Source organism: Copadichromis virginalis, linkage group LG2, assembly GCF_057382275.1.
Source record: "Copadichromis virginalis isolate Kocher_CV1m ecotype Utaka linkage group LG2, C_Virginalis_male_GT1.1, whole genome shotgun sequence".
Lineage (NCBI taxonomy): Eukaryota > Metazoa > Chordata > Actinopteri > Cichliformes > Cichlidae > Copadichromis > Copadichromis virginalis.
The window spans coordinates 36,920,060-36,941,639 of record NC_140619.1 but is presented as its reverse complement, the minus strand read 5'-3'; the positions used below and the strand labels follow the sequence as shown (position 1 = coordinate 36,941,639).

At 41.2% G+C, this 21,580-nt stretch overlaps 1 protein-coding gene across 7 annotated transcripts in view; it reads left to right on the top strand.

The window, feature by feature from the left end:
* Positions 1 to 19,691, top strand: part of diaph2 (diaphanous-related formin 2) — a 373,933-nt gene extending 354,242 nt beyond the window's left edge. For 6 of the 7 annotated variants that reach the window (XM_085433570.1, XM_085433569.1, XM_085433568.1 and 3 more), the window contains one exon: positions 15,948 to 16,086. In XM_085433570.1, the coding sequence (XP_085289696.1) occupies positions 15,948 to 16,012 (65 nt within the window). In that variant the 3' untranslated portion in view covers positions 16,013 to 16,086. Of the gene's footprint in view, positions 1 to 12,949; positions 12,978 to 15,947 lie in introns of all 7 variants that reach the window. The other variant, XM_085433575.1, reaches the window with a different exon arrangement.
* The last annotated feature ends 1,889 nt before the right edge of the window (positions 19,692 to 21,580 follow it).

Sequence of the window (21,580 nt, the reverse complement as noted above, 5' to 3'; positions counted from 1 at the left end):
AAATGAAAAGGTAGTCACTATTGACGACTCTGTGGCTCAACTGGTAAAGCTGCGTTTTTATTCCAGCGTGGTGAACTTTGCAAGAGCAAAGGCTGATAAAGTGAACAATAACCTGTGAGTGGAAAACTGGATACAAGCAGAATTTTAAAGAACATTTATTACTGCAAATTCAAATAGATGACATCTTAGGAGCCTAAGGGTGTTTATAAAATTTGAAAATCTTCCAGTTTATGGATTTCTCTCACATAGATTTCAGGGCTGTAGATCTTTTCTCATAGCACTACAATCAAAAACAGTTTTTTCACTGGTTTTTGGTCATTTGACGGGCCGGTTTTCCCGCATCTACACACAGTATTCGACTTAGAATCCTTCTCTTTCTGCATTTATTCTGGAGTGTGTTATATACTCAAAGTTTCATCCGTCCCTCTAAGTGCGTGGCTCATAGGTTGATCAGTTCAATGTTAGAGAGGACAAAGAAATCAGAAAAAAACAGTTCCATTTACTTCAGGTTAAGCTACAGCAGAACATGAAGCAAAGCATGCTCATGCTGACGGTACATGCGATAATCTTTTTATTGGTCGTCACTTTAAAAACACACAGAACCCTGGATTTGGACCCAGAAATGCAGCTTATGGAGGGTTCGAGTTGGAGGAATGACTTTGTGTGTGTGTCAGTCCACTGTGTGCCTACAAATCTATCTCTCTCTTCACGTCTATGTCTCTTTCTTGTGGCTGTTCTCAGGCTGTATCCCTCCAGTGTACACTATGTCCACACTGCGGTAGAGCAGCTCTGAAACTTTAATGCTAATTGATCCCAGTGAAGAAGTGCGGACACAGGTGTGTTGCCGCGGGCCCTGGCTCTAACATGGATGCCAAGGGATTCTAGGTAACTAAGGGGCTTATAGGCCAGGGCAGAAAGTGCCACTAGCCAGGATGCTAGTGACCCAGTTCTTTTTTTTAATCAGCACAGGTTTGATGTGCACAGTATACACATCACTCAGAGTGAGAGAAAAAGTATAATGGGCCTTTTCAGCCACTTAGTCCCAGAAAGAAATGGCCCCAGGAAATAGATCTTCAAATAAAATTGTATTTTCTCAGTGAAACTCCTAAACTAAGTGTAATTAAAGATAAGACTAATAAAAATAAAAGCATATCTTTTTGTCAGAGATGGAATCTTGTCAAATTTGAATACCACAGCTGAATTTTTGTTGTTGTTTTTCCCTAAAATTCAAGTGTCTTTTGCAGAAAATGACTATATGAGAAAATATGTGAGAACTCGCGGTGTAATGCTCTTGTTTCTGTGCATACTCAATTTTAAGAAGTGTAGTACATGTGTGTTAGTTTTTGAACAAGTATGGTAATTGTGAGCCTTTGAGCCCCAGGAAAACCCACATCTAAATCAGACTCAAGCTGCTGTGTAAGTTTGCAGTCTTGATTGTGTGGGTGTGGGTGGGCGGTTGGATGTATCTGCTCCTGTGTGTGTGTTGGTCTGAAAAGAGACTTAGTGCTGCCAAGACACAGGTGTGCGGATTAGGTGTGATCTCTTCTCATATTCTCAGTAGTATATCTTATTTGATGGCTTTTCTGCCATGCAAATCTCATCAAAAACTAGCTAACAATAGCACCACGTTGACAGACGCCCAAGCATCTGGCGGGCCACCACTCTGAATGTTCAAACTGCTGTGAACAACCTGTCTCCAGAAAAGGAGAAATAACTAAGAAAGTAATTCAAGGACTTTGTTTGTGCTTACGTGTTTGTGGGTTTTTTGTTTGTGTGTGTGTGCTTGAAAGAGACGAGAGAGAAAGAGGAGGCGGAAAGGGGGAGGATAGTGCATGTTGATAGCCTCATAAATCATGAACGAGATAGTGCTGTATCTTAACCACTGTTGAGCCAGGTGATGGCATGATGATGATCTGAATGCAACTCTGCTTCTTCTGTTTCAGCTACCTCCAGCTACTTTGTTCCCTCACTCTGCTCAAAGATAGAGAGAGGCAGGGAGAGAGGAGAGAAATAACTTTGGCTGGTACAGGGCCCCATTAAAGTGTGATGAGTGGCCTCAGTGAGGGGCTCTATGTACAGCACTTTATTCAGGAACGATCACTTATTTATAGGTGTTGGAATTGTGTTGTTTGCTTGTTTTATTGAAAACCTTGTGGGTAAAGTGGCGGCAGGCCGCCTGGCATGTGAGCGCCGCATCTCTGGAGGGCATCCCTGCAGAAAAATCTTCCTCCTTGATGAATAAGTGAAGGAGGTGGATAAATTTTTCATCCACACTGAATCCATTGTCGCTTGAGATGTCTGGTCTGTTGGTATGTGTAGTCATCTTGCTCCCGCTTCATCTGATGCCAGCGCATACACACACTCAGTCACACATATAAGCTCAAAATGTATACTCGCACACGTAGAAGCACATCCACCATCTAAGCTGTGGACGTCGAGGAATTCGACAAAGAGTGCCTGAGAAATGTGGTGGAATATCGATGAGTTATTGTTCACTCTAAGTCATATCAGTGCAGACAGAGCAACATCTAGAAAGGGGAATAAATAGATTTTGAAGTTTAAGAGGTGATAATGTAATGGCAACCTATTCAAGTTATGGCTGGGAATGCCCCCACGTTCCTGAACTGGAAAAGCAGAAGAAAACAGATGGATAGCTTTTGGTAAATTAAATTTAAAAAGAAAATTTCAAGTAACTTTATTCAAACTACAAAGAAGTCAGTCACACGGCTGCTGCTTTATACAGTACCACTATATACTTTGCATCTATCACCTCTACTTTAAGTTTTGCACACCAAAACGCACGTTGACAGCAGCACAAGAAAAACACAAGCAAAAACATGAAGGTAGCAAAGTGTAGCCCATCGCGGAGAAGCTTGTGGTGTTTTGTGTACATGAGGGAGCATCTCTCAGTATGAATGATTTATATTAAAAGAAAAAGTGAAAAGTCTTTCAGGAAGCACACCCGCACCCCCCATGTGAACAGACGGGAGCATCTTCACATGGCCAAATGGGTCTGATGGTGATCGCATGGAGGAAAGAGCGAGGCTGCTCACTGGCTGCAAAGCCTTCTGCGGTCTCCACCACTGCTCTCGCTGTGTGCTGGGACACTTCAAAAAGGGGATTAATAAATAAATAACACACAACACCATGTTTTATTAACTCGGGTAAGGCACGAGTGGGTAAAAGTCCTAGAGAATCCTGAGATTTGATGGAAGCTTGGATTGTTGCTGGAAAAAACTTTGCAGTTTTCTAGCATTCAGATTTTTTTAGAAGAACTCTGCATCCTTCTGGGCCATCATTCACCAACCTGGGCTATCGTTAAACACACACAGTTACGTTTATTTCATAATATGTGTTTTACAACATGTATGTAGGGTTGGAGCATTGGGGCAGCAGTCTGCACAGACTTCCCTTTCCCCAGCTTCCTCTTCCTGCTCATCTGGGGGGACAAAGACATTCCCAGGCTGTCTGAGAGATAATCTTTCCAGTGTGTCCTGGGCTCACCCTGGGGTCTCATCTCAGTTGAACCTACATATAACATCTCACCTAAGAAACATCCAGAAGACACCAAGTTCAGATTCCCGAAGCAGAGCAGTAGCCTTACCTGCTGATCTGAGCAGATTTTTTTACTGTTAGCTATTTTAGCCATGCATGTTTTTTATTTATATCCATTACATAACATATATCCATGTTTTTGTCAACACTTTTAATAAAAGGAGCGTTTTGCAATACAACACAGTAGGGCTGAAAATAACCTGACCACCATGTGTTTAGTTATCCGGTCGTAAAGTCTGACGTCACTAGCCGTGTCTGGGCCTAAACTCCGCTGCAGGTCCATATATCAAACGATCACTATGGCATTACTGAGAGTTGAAAAACTGTCTAAAGTCTTTCCTCTTTAATAAAATGATCAGCGTTCTGCTCTACCAGGTGTAACAATTGAGTTTAACATCCAGGCATCCATGAAAACGGAATTTATGACATTTAATGGAGTTAGAAGTTAGCAGGAAGTTAGCTTGCTAGCTTCTATCTAAATACAATATAGCATGTCCTGACTGCGGGGTTTTAGAAACAAATTAAAACGTACAGCTCTGCTATCACTTCCAACATAAATGAAGACAGAAAACTAAACAGCAGTGACGTTTGTAGGGTTGCTGAAGTTTGGCTAGCTGTAGCTAATGATATGCTACGTGACCGCTAGCGACACAGCTATGTTAGCATAATATAAACAAGCTAACTTTTTTTCCACTGGATAAAAGTTAACGTGAGTGTTCTCGGTGGTCAGGAACAAATGTAATCGCATGGCAGGATGCTGTAAAAGGACCAAACTTCAGCCAGGAGAACAACTGAGATAATCCATCCACAATACGAGGTTAGTCATTCATATACTGCTGCATGGGCTGGGCTGTAGTTACATCCTAAGGTTTTAAAAACTGAGCTTAAATAAATGATTAGCGGTAATAAAAGCCGAGGGAGGTCAACAGTGATCACTGACTGTTTTAGGAGCTTTTTGAGATTAAATAGAAGAAAATACATAACATTAAACATGTTAACAACACAAAAGCCATATTAAACGCAGACTACTTTAGACCCGGAAGTAGGATTCGTCGCGTCATCACTTAACGATCAGATAGAAAATGAGAAAGATAAAAGCGACACTTGAAAATGAAAAGGCTTGGAATTGGTAGATGTTTTCTGCATACATTATTCACATGATGCAGTTGTCAAAATAATTTTCCAATCTCTTGAAACTTGTCATCGACACTACCGTAAATTAATACTAACGATAAAAGCGACATTTTGCTCTCGACACAGCTGTCCTTCGCTTGTGTAGCTGGCCTCTCATTAAAGAAACCACCTGGTAACCTACCTCCTTCACCCACTATGTGGTTTGACAGAAATTCAAGACTATTCCTCGCTATATTTATGTGTACGCCTAGGGAGTTGTACTGCTTCCTTAACATGGCACAAACAGATGTTTGTTTCCATAACCCCCTTCTTGGAGTGAATGCAGGATGTTTTTATAGCTTGGCTTGTTTTATGAGTATTAATACTGTCAGCATGATGCTGAGATTCCACTTGTCAGGTGTTATCTCCACATCGCAAATGGATTAGTGAGAGTGCGTGACTGTGATAGCATGCACATGCCTGTTTGTGTATCATCGTGCGTGTGTGCGCTGCCAAACTTATTTGTGTTTCTGAGACTTTGTGTGCGAATTATGCACCTGTGAGCATGTGTGTTTGTGTGTCATCTTGAGCGCACTGTGAAGGTGTCATTGTGAAGCCTAAACCCTGTAAGCTGTCAGACAGTGAGAGATGCTGCACCTCTAAAGGGCATGCTTTCTGGGCCTTTCCTGTCTATTATAAGCCCTGCAACACTCATCAATGCTGTTGCAGTGCACCCTCATGTCCCTCAAGCAGCCGCAGAGAGAAGCCACCTTTCTAACTAGGAGAGCCCTTGCCTCTAAACTTCTCATACCCTTGTCTTCCATTTTGACATGATAAACGCAAGCAGCAGTAATGAGGCATCGGGTTGTCAGGGCATCCATTTTGTTTTGCTCAAAACTGAGTAGAAGTAAAAAATTCCTCCCCGATCTCCATTCTGAGACACAAAGTCACTTTTCTCTCGAAGCTCTTTGTCGCTTCACTTTTTGTTTCAAACTCACTCATTTTGACCCACGTGTTATATGAAGTCTTATGCAGGGGGAGGGGCTTTATAGGACATTATTATAGGACATATTCGTTCCACAGAGCCTTTTTGATTACACAGGGCAGTATGACGCCACCGGTGGTGCTAGCATTGCAGCTAAGATCGACTGCAGCGAGGCTAGCCAAAGATTGAGATGTGTCATTATCTTGCCATCTGTAACAGTCACGCCTGGCGTCGTCAGAAACAGATCGCCTTGATACCAGCCACATCAAATCTCCAGTTTGCCAAGAGAAAATAGAATAAAACAATCTATCGATCTTGCCCCACCTCCCTGTGTATCAACACAATCCATCTGTGTTTATCAGGCTATCTGGCTTCCTATCTTTTGTTGTCTGCAGACAGGCATTCTTTTCTTCTCTTCTTTTATTTTCTTCCTTCCTCCTCCCACATTTGTTTGGTGATCCATCAGCCTATTTACCTTATCATGCTGCCAAACCATCCATTTACGCTCCCATCTGTCTGTCAAACTATATCTTAGCTTCCATTTGTCTAACTATCTCTCTGTCTACTCATTCACCTGTCAATCATGCAGCTTGCCTTGGCTGCCGCAGGTTCCAGCTGTTCATCTGGGTGAGGCTGTGTCTGACCTCGTCTGATTAGGAGACAGTTGGATAAAGTAATTAGATTTCTATCGCTTGATCTAAAGTTTTACACTGTATTAAATACACTGAAGTAGAATTTTAGCATAGAGTTTTAGCATCAGGGTTATTCAGCTAAACATATATGAACACTACTTATGGAGGATTGATATTTCAGTGCCTGAAATGTTTCCTAAATTTGTTTCAGGTAAGATATATACTTTAAAAAATCAAGTTTCAAATGCCCACTTTCATTAAATTTTACACAACATGTTTCGTGCAGACTGTTATCTTTGATCTACATAACTGCCGCTATAGAATCCAAATGGAAACAGGTCATTGCTTTGGATCAGTCCAGTTCAGATCAGGCCTCAGTGGAGCAAGCCGGCCACTGATGTCCGTGTAGTCAGGAGGTCTGGCCTCCCACAGAGGCCCAATCAGTCTTATAGGATCAGTGACTGCCCCCCCTAGGCACCAGAGTGCCTTGGCCTGATGGATTACTCTCTCCTGGCTCAGGCATGTGAAACCCAGGCCTTTGCTGTGGGCCCCATCTGTGCTCTCCATGGCTCCTGCATGCCTCATGGTCATAGTCTTGGGCTGCTGGTGAAGCCCCAAATGAATCTCAGTTTCAGTCCAGTGTGCATATTTTGCCACTTCTACCATGCCTCCATGCATGACTTGTGTAAAAGAAAGATTTAATTAGACCCACAAACATTTTTCAGATATTTTGTCAGAAACATAACATATATAGCATGCTTATTATTGAATGTATGACTTTTTCTCAAATGTAACATATTAGAAAAGTAAACATTTGGCAATGGCGTCAGGGTGGTTTGGGTTGATTGTGACTCTGTTTTCTGATATTTTATAAATGAAGATGTTGATTTACTAAGCATGTTATTACCAGAAATCAAATATTAAAATATTAAGGGATAAATTCACAAATCTGTTGCACCACCACAACATTAAAAAATATTTAAATCAAACACACAAACTGATTTGCTAATGTTTGTGATGCACAGTTCACTGCAAATGATGCTGATATTTAATGCCAGAAAGAAGATGTCTTATTTTATGTGCTTGATATTGCTACACATAGGAGACATGGAAATTTAAGAGCACGTGTTGGAAGAGTGAGACATTTCTCACAGCCAGGTGAAGATGTGACTACCAAACATTACCAAAACACCTAATTCTAAATTTGCTCAGTGAATTTAGTGATGACCTGAAACCTCACACCTAAGAAGTCATGCAAAACCAGTGGCAACAAAACTTCTTCGACGTTTGGCGTTGGGTTCTTTTTAACATGCTGTGGCTTCTGTGGCAGGAATTTCACAATCTGCACAACGGAGTTCAAAGTGAAAAAACTGAAGAACCAAGAGAACCGACTGATGTTGGCTGTGGACCCTATCCTAACCAGGCCTAATGCATTTACATTAATAACATTTAAAAACATGTTTTACCTTAATAAATTACACTTTAATGTAATTATAGTTATGATTTCAGGACCCAAGACATGGCACATGTTTTTTCACTAGGAGCTGGGCACTTAAAACAACTGATTTTAGTGGCGGACCTACACAAATTGAGACACGTGAGCTATAAAATCACAGATTTCACACACGAGACCATGAAATGAGGCAAAGTGAGCACAGAAAAATTGTGTTAGTAGTGTTAACGCCCCCAGTTGCAGAGTATAGAAATAAACTTTTGTCAATCAGGTATTTCCGGTTTGTTTTATACCCTGAAGTCATGTAAGTTGTCTTAATACAAAAATACGTGATGTCACATGATTTACAGTCCTGCATTGGAGTCTGTCAATTACTGAAGTCTGTTTCCTTCATAATAATCACAAGCGTCCAGTTAACGTGCACGTGTTTGATCTGTTATTATACACTTTTCTGATTACAATAACAAACTGCGCCTTTTCTGTCAGTAGATTACCCACAGCTTGCGACCTTGCTCTAAAATGCGCAGCTCTCGGCAGATTGGACATGTCATGTTAAAATGAACTGACTGCACCTGTGTTTAGAAAACAGTGCGACTCTCGTAAATCACCGGCAAAACTAACCACAATTATCGGTGGTATATGGGGATTGCTCTCACACGTTATTGTGCCCCATTTAGTAAATGTGGCCCTAAGTGTATGGAGAGATTCAATTTTTAAATGAAGCGGAAATGCTCCTGCTCATTTTACTCAGATCGAGATGTTAAACATGGAAGCTGCACTGTATACTTACGTGTTGTGCCAAAGTAGGGAGATAATGTCAAAGTATAAAGTAAATTCAAACAGTAGTCACACAGGTGGGCAGTGCTTAGCAGTTTTAGGAATATGCTCTCAAGGATATTTGTTTTCTTTCATGGTTATACTTAGGTTTAAGCTTCCCTCCTGAAACGTGACTGCTGAGAGGACAATCATGAATGGGAGTTTTGCCTCAGGCACTGATCGATCGCAAAAGTGTTTTCATATAACTGATCATTTGGGCTGTGTTTGTCTGTGCATCCCAGAATGCTCAGAGGCACCGTCCCATGACTGAGGAGTCAAGTCCTGCAGAGATATTTTAAGGAGATTTTTGAACCTGAGGAGCCCAGTGAGGAAAGTGTACTACCCTTTGTCTGTGAGGCATGTTGCCTTTAGTCAAAAACCTAACAAATGTGAGCCAAGCTCCAAGAAGAAACATGGATTTTTTTAGGTTACCACACACATAAAGTTAAGTGCAGGTAGTGCAGACAGGTTTTATGTGCGCAAACACATGCAAAACCTCACGTCTTCTCTCTTGCTGTTTTGTCCCTGGTAGAGAGCTGTCAAGGTTTCACTGGTGAGAAGGCAAAGTAATATTAAAAATAAAAAAACATTCATTTATAAGCATGAGCAGTGATTTCCTGTACTCTCCTCAAAAATATTTTATGCTTTGCAATCAAGAGGCATTTCTCTTAGAGCAAGCTTCTCTCGGGCTAGTATGGGACAGTAAGTTCCTGCGTGTGCATTATGTTCTGCGTGGATGTACCACATTTACGCACAGTATGCCCGACATTAAAAGCAGAAAAAATGCAAAGCGTAGAAAGCAGCAAAAGAGAGAGCTTCAACGATCCAAAATGGTGAGATTTCTCAGTGAAGGTGGACAGCACTGTTTTTGCAAAAGAGGATTTTAGAACTTAAGTGGCATCCTGGTAGTGAGAGTCGTGGGCTACTGGGAGAAAGAATGGCTGTATTCACTATCTGGGTCAGTCACTATTATTACCAAGCATGCACATCAAAGTACCCACAGAGATAGAGTGGTGATAGAGGCATGGAAAGATTAACCACATCCCTCTGCTGTCAAAAGCAATTGCATGTGTTATGACCACCTTGCTTTCTACGAACCTCTCTTCGTTACTGTTTATCTCAACAGGCTCTGTTGAACTCACTTTGCTTTCAGATTCTGTATACAAACTGTCAAGCAGGAATGGGAACCCGTATACATGGTTGCCAGCTCTGAATGCTTTAAGATTAAGTGTTCATTTTAAGCCAGAACTCTGTGTTACTGCTTGGTTTGCTTCCTGTGCTTCCTGGGTGTTTAGAAATCACAAGTGGCCAGCTTTTTGTAGTAAACAGCGGAGGTAATGTCAGTAATAAGAGGGATTAAAAGGGGGGAGGGGAGTAGAACAAAGTGAGAGAAGAAAATTGGAAAAAGGATACAGGATGAAAAAGCACGGTGTACACTGGAAGGCTCCAAGAGATACAGAAAGTGGAAGAATTTCAGTATCTTGCCTCAGCGTGTTTATCTAGACCTGTCTCAGACATTTCCCTTTGTCATGCCAGTCTGATCGCCTTTGCCTGCTATGGCATGCTGAGAAAACACACCAAAACACATCAAGCACCAGATTGCAGCGCCCTCGCTCTCAGATCTCCTGACACTTGTACAGCCCACTCCTTTGGGTGTTACTTAACGGTAAAAAATGTATATTACTGGCTATAGACACTTCCGTGCTTGACTATGCGCACATTTAAAATGTGAAAGTCATGCAGCACGGTGGCACGGTGGTTAGCACCGTTGCCTCACAGCACACCTGAGTTCAATTCCACCATCTGGCTGGGGTCTTTCTGTGTGGAATTTGCATGTTCTCCCTGTGTTTGCGTGGTCCTACCCGCCCCCGGGTACTCCGGCTTCCTTCCCATCATCCAAAGACAAGCAGTTTGTGGGGATAGGTTAACTGGAAACTCTGAATTGCCCATAGGTGTGAATGCGGGAGGGAATGTGAGTGCGAATGGTTGTCTGTGCATATTTGTTAGCCCTGCGACAGTCCAGGGTGTTCCCTGCCTCCCGCCCTAAGACAGCTGGGATAGGCTCCATCGCCCCCTGCAGCCCTGAAAAGGATAAGCGGAGGTGAATGGATGGATAAAAAGTCATAGATAAGAAGCTACTTTAAGCTGCTCCCGTATTCACAAGGTCGTCACCACAGCAGGTAGCTCAGCATGTTTGATTTGGCAGTTTTTTTAATGCCGGATGCACTTCCTGCCACAATCAAACCAGGGATCTTCCCCTTGATAGGCAAATGTGTAAATGGCTGCACTGTGGTGGATAACGTGTTGCATTTTGACTGTAAGGAAATACCTGCGTTCACAGTAGTGTGTGAAAATTTGTGAATGTCATTTGGGGCATTTGAAATACAAATAAACTGGATATATCAACACAGTTAACTGATTAACTAATTAAAAGATTAAATGTGAGTAGAATTGTAACACTTTACCTATGGTTGCATCTTTTTTGGTCCATTTGCATGAAAGCTGATTGGTTTACACATTTTTGTTTTTCATGTAGCATTTCCTCTGAGTACAAATGAAAAATGCTGATAAGTATAGTGATGGAAATTCTACATTTTTATGGTTAAGTGTACATAAAGACAGATTTGAAAATGGACACCAAAAGTTGTTTGGTTTGCTTTTACAGCATTTATTATTAGTCCATTTAGTTTTCTTTTGTTTTTATATGTTTTGGGGGGTTTGGTACTCAGAACAACTCTGCAACAAAGTCATCTGCATCTGTTCAGCTTCTGTTACCAGAAGCAAGATGAACTTTGTTTTCTGCAAACTACAGTTGATATTCTCCGCTTGTGGCAACAAAAAAAGAAAAATCTTAACTACAGAAAATCTACTTTGGGAAGATCTTCATAGAGACACAGGAGAAACAAAGCTTGTTGCACCTTTAATCTTTTAATCTTCTACAATTCTCTGGTTTGTATACCTTTGACCTGATTGTCGTAAATCATTGAGTGTCTGTAACATCACACAGGACACTGTGACACAATGTTTGTATTTTTTCACCTCATCACAGCTGCTCTCACCTTTTACTCAGCTGCACAATGTTTTCTTTCTTGCTCTTTATTTGTGGTGATTAGTCTTACCAGCGAACGAGGGGCTATGTTTGCCACCACTGTAGTTTTGCGATACCTGGGTCATAATTTTCAGTTAGAAGAAATAGCTTCTCTCACTCTGCATCCCATTTATATGCCGTATCTTGTTTCTGTGTACAGAGTTCCATTACTCTGTAGCTCGGAGGCTGGTAGAGGGGAGGGAGGCGGGAGGTAAAGGAGATGAAAAGGAGTGATAGAAGGCTGCGGCTGTTCCTGTTGCTGGCGCCGCAGACGCTTTCCCCCTCAGCAGAGAAGCAAACAACATGTTGATGTGCAGCAAGCAGAGATTTAATCACCTTTGCTATGTTTCAACTCATCAAAATATGAAGTGCGGAGCAACTCAGACAGGGAGAATTAGACAAAGGCAGTGACATGTCAGAGGCATCATGTCATCGCTAACTTATTTAACCAAAAAGAGAGTCGATGCAAAGCTATCACAACAGCTACCACAAGAGCTCCAGCTCCAGTCTTTACTCCAGATACTCTCCTGCTGAAGCTATTTACACAAAAGGCTGGTGATTATGAGCTTTTTATTGTGGCCTTGAATATGGGTCAGTGAACATGAGTGGCATGTTTAGATGTTGGGCAGTTGCTACCCAGACAGTATTTACCTAACATTGTCTAGTGCCTTCTAAGCCTTGTGGTTTTTACTGGGCTCAGAGTATCCGATGTGAAAACCATTTGGTGAATGAATGATGGCTTTTTCTACTTTAGCAGTGAACAGAACTGCATCATGATGTAATTCAGTGCAATTATCCATTAACATAACACAACATCTGTCATATGAAGAAATGGCATCTCTCTGGAAGCCCTCCAAAGAGTCAGGAGAAGGTCGGAGTTGACTTTGCAGGCTTAAAAGGCCTCTGCTTTTCGCTGCTCTGTAATCTGGCGTCCTCTCCTCCTCCTATTACCCTTGTCTTATTCAGAGCCTCTCCCTTGTGGCAGGGATCATCATGATATACATGCAAGGATTTTCCTCTGCTAACACTAAAGGAACAATGTATTTCCCTCTGTTGGTGTGAGAGAGAAAAGGAGTGTGTGTGTGTGTGTGTGTGTGTGTGTGTGTGTGTGTGTGTGTGTGTGTCAGTGACATCCCCCTCCATCTGCCATCCATGGTGCTTTTAGTAACATTTTGAGAAACAGTGCCAGCCAGCATTTAATTAAGTTCTGGTATGCCAACATCTCCCTGTTGTAACATGGAATATCTCTTCTTTTGTCAATTTCTCTCCTGTTTCTGTGCTGCTCTGTGTCGGTCTTACTGTAACAGGGAAAGATGTCGCCTCTGGGAGAAGCAGGTAAAGAAGCCATCAAAACCAATGCAAGTAGAAAGAGTTGCAATCAGCGCACCAAAAGGAAAAAAAAAACTAGTTGTAGAGCATCTTTTGTGTGGATCTCTTCTCCTTTTCCCCAGTTTCATTTTGTTTCCCTCTCTTCCTGTATATGTGTGTATGTGAGCTTTCAATTCAGTAGAGGCTACTAGTAATGTTTCTCTCCCAGTAGAAATGGCTGCTGTTTGTTCAATTGTTGTGATAGATTGATGTGGGGTGGGAAAAGATGGGCTTTTATGCACCTGAACATAGGAACAGAAAAGTCTTTATGAGAAGCCAGTAGCTCTCCATTCAAGAATCGTCTGATGGGAGATGCATTTTGCTGGAAGTTTTTCTCTTTTTTTGCAAAGTCTTTCACGAACGCTTTCCAATATATTCAGGCAGTCAGGCAAGACACAAATACCCCCAAAAGGGCACTTGTTATTTGTTATTCCACAAAAATGCTGCCTCCAGTTTAGGGCAGTTTTCCTGTAGGGTTGCAACAAGTGGCCACCTTAATGGTTTCCATTCTTTTCAGTTTGCACAGAATACAAAATGACTCTTCAAATGCCCACCAACGGTTTGCACTTGTGATGTAGACAGTTCTCATATAATTAGCTATGCATCTGTACTTTAAATAATATTGTGGTTATCTGTAAATAGTCCTATAAACAGAGAGGACGGCTGAAGATCCATATTTGCCTGCCTGATGTATACTGGCTGGAATCCTGTTTCGACCACTGTGGCTTACTTTAAACTAATAACGTTGACTGTCTAAACCAAGTTGGTTGATGGTAAGTATCCTGAATGCAATGTGTAGAATGGCATCGCTCAAAAAATGGATATGATGCTCTATTAAAAGGAAAATCATATTTGTACTGCGAATTTAATTTTTCTTCCGATTTTAAAACGATTTTTTTTTAGCTTGTCTTTCGTCATTTTACTCATCTAATAATTCATAATGCCTTCTTTAGACAGCCGCCTTTGATCCCTTTCACTATTGTTTTTCCCATTCCTATTTTCTATCCCATTTCCTATTTACAGTAATAGATGTAACCCAAGATGACCTCAGATCAGAGACAGTGGGTCTGTATTCTCCGAGCTCTGTTTTTCATGTTCTTCTGATAGAATGAGGGTTAAAGGGGACTGCTTGCGCAGAAATGAGGTTACAGCAATTGGGCTTGCAAATGATTGGCAGGGATAGATTGTGGATGATCTAGGTTTTTTTTTTCTTTTAAACTGTCCCCATTTTTGCTTTCTTTTTTGTGTAATGCTGCTTGTTATTTTGAAAAGAGGGAGGTTGTGTAAGTCATGCTTACAGAATAAAGCACAACTTGTGAACAGAAAAAACGAGTACATGAATAAGCAGTCATGATGTGTTTGGATGCGCTGCCAGAACATGGTAGCTTTTGCAGTGGCCTATTGTATATGAATCTATGTTGTACTAAAATAATTTGAGAATGCAGGACCTTTATCTGTTTTCCTTAAACATCTTGAGCTGTCTTCCTTTCGGTCTCTTTCATCCCTCCCTCTTTCTCCCCCTCTCCTCCTGTGCACCATCTGCATGATGCTTTGTATCCAGTCTGAAGGAGTGCTTGCTGTTCTCCGCTGTGAATGTGGGAGTCGGTGTGGATCTTGCGTGTGAACGTGTTTGTGTATGTGTTCGTCGGCATCGCAGTCACTCTCAGCTCATTACCTGACATGATGGATGGTGCAAGTGCCATTAAACAACGCCCAGCCAGGGACGCCTGGCACCCTACAGCTGGCACTGAGTAATGGGCACATTGGCGACGGCACGCTTGGAAATACCAGGGAGTCCTGTGTGGGTGTGCCTGCAGTCAACTCCATGGCTATGCTTCCTGGTTCTGTTCAGCCCCACCTGCCACCTGGCTGCCCAGTAGATGCCATGGGCATTTCTGGGCAGCCATCGTTGGATAGCATAGGAGGCAGTGTTTGTATGACTCTGTCATAGAACTGGCAAGAGAAAAACCCAAAGTGTGACTGGCCTGCTTTCTGACCACAAGTGCTACAGTGGCATATTCTCTGTTACTAGCAGCGAATCATATCTGATTGAATTTTTTCTGCATATTTTGACTCATGTTGGTCTTTTTCTCATTGAAGTTTGGACTCTTAGGTTGATCCTTTTCATTTCTCAAAGGATCTTTCTAATGCTAAAGACCTACAACACAATGCTTCTGTCTGGGTGCTGTATTAGGGCCTTTGCTAGTTCACCAGACAAAAGCTTTTCTCGTGAAGCAGGAAGTGTTTAGTGCACTCGATGCAGCTGAAAACATGCAGTTCACAGTAATACAAGGTTGACATGTGAATGAACCGCATAGCTTCAAATAAACTCTAGAGTTCAGGTAAAAGTTGCAAAGGTATTGACAGTTGAACACCAGAGGACGTCTCTCTAATCTCCAGCACATTTTAGCCACTAAAGACAGTGAGGACACCACGTAGTTTGGCCATGGGCGGCTCTGCTATCACCTCCGTAGCAGCTTGTTGCAGTGCAGCTGTCCCCTGCAGGGAGGCCACGGTGGAAACGTGTCACGATGGAGAGAGCACACAGGCTTGAATGGAAAAAGGCCATATGTATACTATTTTTGTAGTGGTATTAGTTTTTGTGCGTGGTGCATTTACTTTGTGTAGTGTGCATTTGCTGCATCTGATGAGAGAATAGTTGAGGGGCTCTTGAGTGGAAGTCTGGATCAGGAGCTGAATAGAGTTACTATGACACCAGAGACAAGCACCTCCACTCCAGCAGCTTCTTCTGTTCCTCCCTCCTTCCCTGCTGCTCTGCTCTCAATCAGCCTGGATTTTCTTCACGTCGTTTCTCCTCTGTCTTTGATTTGGTTGAGCTCCTGTGCTAGTATGAATCAATGTACCAGCGCTTTCATGTTCCTTCTGATTCTCACATTTTGTATTTTTATTCTTTGTCTTCCTGTTTTTTTTAACCAGACAACCGTCGTGCAGTCCTGGAAAGATCTCGCTCACGGCACAACGCAAATCACCAAGCTCGATGATCACCCGCGCCTACTATAAGACGCTAGATAAGTGCCAAAGAGGGCTGCGAGGAGGAGACCTAGAAGACATCTGAAAGAGGGACAGACCACCCCTTACTGTGGCACATACACAAACTCCAAGGAATCCCACATACACACAGCACCAAGTACAGAACAAACAAGCCTAAAGAAACTACACAGAACTGAAGAATCATTTTCATCCAGTTCATATTTATTCAAGAATTGTTCATCACTTTAAATGTTTGTCCTCTCTAGCTGGTTTGATATTAAAAACAATACATTTTAAGGTTACTGCAGAGAAATGAAACGTTTTGATTGTTTGAAAATCCATTTTCATTCTTGCAAGTCTAAGCCTTCCACTTAAATCCTTCTGTAATCAAAATACTTCACACTCAGATTTGACGTGAAACATGTATTGAACATTGCAGCGTACTGAAGAAAGAACTAATGCCAAGAAGGACTGCAGAGTCGTTCATTCCCGTGAACATACCACACACCCTTTATTTTGCAAGCAAGCAGCGGGGCAGCTGTCCTCTAAATGGAAAACAGGGATTTAACACCCGTGTTGGCAAGCCTTCAACCTGCTGATGTTTTCTCGAGCAGCTCCCCAAGCTCTTATCAAAGAGGGAGTAGCTGTTTAAAATTTCTTACTGCCAGTACCTCCTTCAACCAACATCAAGACAGTTTTCACAACAGCCAGTTGTCTCCGTAAATCAGCTCATTGCATATACCACAAAGCCACAAGAGCTGGCCCCCGTCTGTACCGATATTTCAGAGCTTGTGACTCATGGATTTTGAAACTGTAATCTCCATTTTGACAAGATGCATTTTATTTTTAGTTGTGTAATATCTAACTTTGCCTTTGGGTGCTGATCTGTCCCAAGGTCGCTTTTGCTTCTAACATGAGAGACTGACACATTTTTAAATGCATCTAACTGCCTGGAGGAGCTAACATGAACTTTTTGACCTTTCCTGTGATCAGGTGTTCAGCAAGGGAAAAAAAACGACAACATTACCATCATTTTATTATTAATCTGTTTGAAATACAATAAAGGCACAGGCCGAAAATTAATCTATCTGTAAACTAGCAGTAAAAAGGTTTGCACTTTGTCTTTCATTTGGTTTTTAAACACTGGAATCTCCAGAAAAAGAAAGAAAGAAATTATGGAAAAATTTTGAACCAGGTTAAAATAACAAGTGTTTATGTAAGCAACCTGTTGTAGTAGTTACTGAAAGGCAGTGCTGTCACCAGTACCTGACGTAGGACTCGTCTCTATGACTACAAAACAAAAACGAGGCTTGCAATCTAACATGTGGTTAACTTTGTGAAAGGGTCCGTTTTATCCCAAATGTTGACCTTTTCCCAAACCTAACTGAAAAACATAATATATATTTGGTGGAACATGAGACATGATTTTATATAAATATGTAAAAACCCTCGTAGGTTCCAAAACATTTAAATTCATCTGACTGAATGTATGAGGTCAAGCAGGGTTTTAAGACCACCAAGAGGTGGGATTTGTGTAATTCTTCTACCTGGACAAACTCCTCCAAACAGCCACCTGGTGTGTGGCGTTTGTGTACGTGATAGTTGAAACTTTGCTGTGAGCTTGTTTCTCTGTATGGGCTCACTGTCACACAGTTTCACGTGAACTATTTATTCATGTATTCATGCCTAGGGTGGCCCTTGTTCCCTTACTTCCCTAAACTGTAAGCAGATGCTACTAAAAACAACCGCTGAATCCACATGGAGACCGGGCACGAGCAGAATTATCGACTGAGGGGCACAGTAGACAAGATGATCCTTGTCTTGGAAAGCGAGTCTCCAAACGCCCTCCGATTCCCCAGCACTAAGGGCACGAGCAATCATTTTACCTTAAGACAGGTTACCATACTAATAACAGAACTCAGCTGTAGGCTTTGTGTGTCTGTGTGTTTCTGTGTGGGGCAATCGTCTGTGTGCACCATGCCAGCTCAGTAATCGGAACAGGAACTCGGGCAAAATAGGATTCCATGTGCTCGACTCCTGGGCTGAATAGATGGAGATTTTTTTCATTTAAACAATCTGCCAGTGCAGCTTATGATGTGTCTGTTTCACGATGCCTCCTCTCCCAGCCTGCGCACTTCTAAAAATGCAATTTTACACATCATCTCGGCTCAAGGTGCACCCACAATACTCTGAGACGTCTGCATATTTAATTCTCCTCTGAATATAAGGTTTGAGCAGTCATACAGAGAAAGCAGAGAGAATGAGGTTTCTGCATTGATGGCAGTTTTAAAGACGTGTTGCACACAGCGCAGAGATTGCAGTGATTTTTCTTCCCTTTCTAGTAGAAACTTGCCCTTTGCCCTCAGCACAGTTTCAAGCAATTAATAACAGCTATTGTTTTATCAGTCGTCCAACTACAGTGATATTTAGTGCTTTATGATTGGATACTGTGTATGCTAAAACAACAAGTGGTTTGCGGTCAGCAGTAACAGTATGTTTTTCTCACAAAATTTGACTGAATTATTCTTTTTTTTGCTCATTTTAAACAACTTTCTTCCACATTTGCCAAGTGTTTGTTTAGCTTTTTTTCTCTAAACTATAAAAAAAGACTGTACAGACAAAAGCTTTTCTAAAACTGTAATTGTTATTTCAACTTTGATCCAATTAAGTCATTCAGAGTAGGAAATTTGATGTTATTATGATAGTCAAGTGTTATTTCTTATCAAAACACTGGTGCATCTTTTTAGAGATGTCATTTAAAAATCTGTTTTGTAATGATTCTGATGTGCTGAGCTAAGCGCTACACTGTTTGCCATTATAGAAGTTCCAGATCATCAGTGTTCACCTTGAATACGTTTTTGTTTTTGAATGATAACAATGAGTGAAAACAAGACGCTTCTACAACGACAACATTTCCATCGTCCCTGTGAGTGATTCATGTGTTTCTCCCCCACACCATCTCGTAGAATATTCAGAATAATGTGTTTTTTCCTAGAAGAATAGTAGAGAGTCCATTGACAATGAACCCGAATTGGTCTGCCGTGTTATTGTAGAAATCAGCATATCGGCCCATCCTCTTACTGGTTGTTACTAACAAACCTCAGCTGATGGTGTTCTCATTGTAATGGTAAGAATGGCGAGGCAGGGGTATAAAGGTAAAGGTGCCATTTCTCTGCAGTGGCAAGTGATTAAATGAAAAGTTTGAAATGTTACTTACACTCACTGACTGCGCACTTTACCTCACAAGTTATTCTGCTCAGGCGGAGAAAGATTTGTTTAAGATTCGTAAATACAACATTGCCACTAACAGAGTGAACTATTTGCAAAGCATTTCTTTTGGTAAATAGTTCCCAGCTGCCACATATCCAGTTCTTTCCGACTTTGTTAGCGCTTACTATTGATTTGTGGAAGAACAATTGTGGCTGAATCAACAAACAATGTTCATAACTGTTGACAAACCCTGTCCAACCATGGTGTGTAAGCTGCCATATCCCTGCCTACCTTTCTTGTTGTCACCGAGTATGTTTTATTGTCATAAGAAACATTTATATTTGTAACATTTTAAGTTTATTTGTATCCTTAGAAACATGAAGAAGCAAAATGGTTATGCACACTGTCCTTCCATAAACTATGTAATGGAATATGATACTAAATAATAACCACTTTGTTATATAAACAAATTTCTGTGCGCGTCTTTGTCTCTTCTTCTTTTGCCAGTAGTTTTTTTGTATTCACACGTCACAAGTATTTCTTGATCAAGTCTTCACCTTTTGTCTTGCTGTGTACTTGGGTCTAAAATTACATCTTCGGTTCATTTTATAGCACGGCAGAAGATACCTGCTCCTCTGACTTATGGACAGAGCTTACAGAGAGCTCCAGGTTTTAGTACATGATAAATGAGACAGCTCCTACCTATAAAAGCAACATATTTGGACCTCTGTGTCCTCGCTGCTTTATCTTGCACAGTGTCAAAGGCAAAGTGATAATGCTGTCATGTCTAATGGCAGCTTAGGGAAATTACTAGCGTCTGAAAACACATTTCAAAGAATTCTTCTCATTTTAATCATTTTGCAGACGTTTCTCTCTACTGTGACTTCAGCTTATCTCCACCTATGTTAGACAACGGGGAAAATCAGGGTAGCAAACCAATCATTTGTTTATTATTTGATACTAAAGAATTTTAATTTGTAAGCCGGGGAAACATTTTCTCTGGAATTTCATCTTTTATAGGCAGTCAAAACAAAATTTGCAGTTTAAATCTGTGTTAGGCAGTTTGACTTTAAAGTTAATAAGAGTCTTTTTTTTTTTTAGAGCAGCAATTTATGGAAAAAATGAACTCTCCATGATGTGTTCCCGTGCGATCAGTTTGTGTCAGTCTGTACGAGTCTCACTAGCGAGCAGAGGTGTGGACTCGAGTCACATGACTTGGACTCGAGTCAGACTCGAGTCATTAATTTTATGACTTTAGACTTGACTTGAAAAAATGTTGTAAGACTTGTGACTTGACTTGGACTTTTACACCAATGACTTGGGACTTGAATTGGACTTGAACCGGTTTACTTGAAAAGACTTGATATTTTACCCCAAATATAAAATTTAACATGCATATTATATGGAGATTGAAAATGTGACGTCATTCACGGGTAGAACCGCAAAGGATTCTGGGAACTCGTGGCAAGCGGTACTAGCGCACGCAGGCTTTCAATTAAAATCAGTTATACAGCGATAAAAAGAAACACAAAAATGTCAAGAAGCCGTTCTATTATTAACTGCAATAGCCGGTCACATGACAGCCACGGGAAGCCGACGGGTAAAGAGATCGGTTGTTATCGGATTACGTCGTTGAAGAGAAATTGTTCATGTTTCCGAAGTAACAAAGACGCGACGGGTGGCCTGGATTGCAGCCATTCAAAGACCAAATATAACGTCCCAGAACCCTCCAGCTCACAGGTTAGTCTGCTCCAAGCATTTACACAAAGGTCAGTGTTTTTTAGTAGTTAATACGTCATTTTCATAACATAATTGGTGATATAGGTTACAAGCAAGTCTGGCGCTGAACAGAAATTGTGGCGCTATGCTCCTTTATTTATTGTGCATAAATAGTGAATTGTCCTGACACAATATTGCGTTTCGCTTCTGTTATTATGGTACATTGACAAAAACATATACTTTTATTCACAGGATAAAACAGGTTTTTTGTATCACTAATTGCCCAGTACGATTACAGCATACAATATTATTGTCACTGCTACATTTCTGTGATGCTACCAGAAATTATTTCCACTACTAATTAATTACCGTTGAGCTCAAAGGTCCTATTAATAAACGGTTAAGGAATGTGTATTTATGACGACGATTTGTGAGACTGGTAAACTTATGATACGTACGATGGTCTTTCGTTCTACACGGTGCATTTCAAGGTCCTGCACCCATCCGTCGGTAAACTGTACCTGGGCTTGTTGCAGTGACCTGAAGTTACTAAACTTCATGAGTGTATGCACTCACTCCAAGAACCGTATGATTATAAATATGCATATAAATATGCTACGATGAGATAGCTGACTTCATCTAACTAGCAA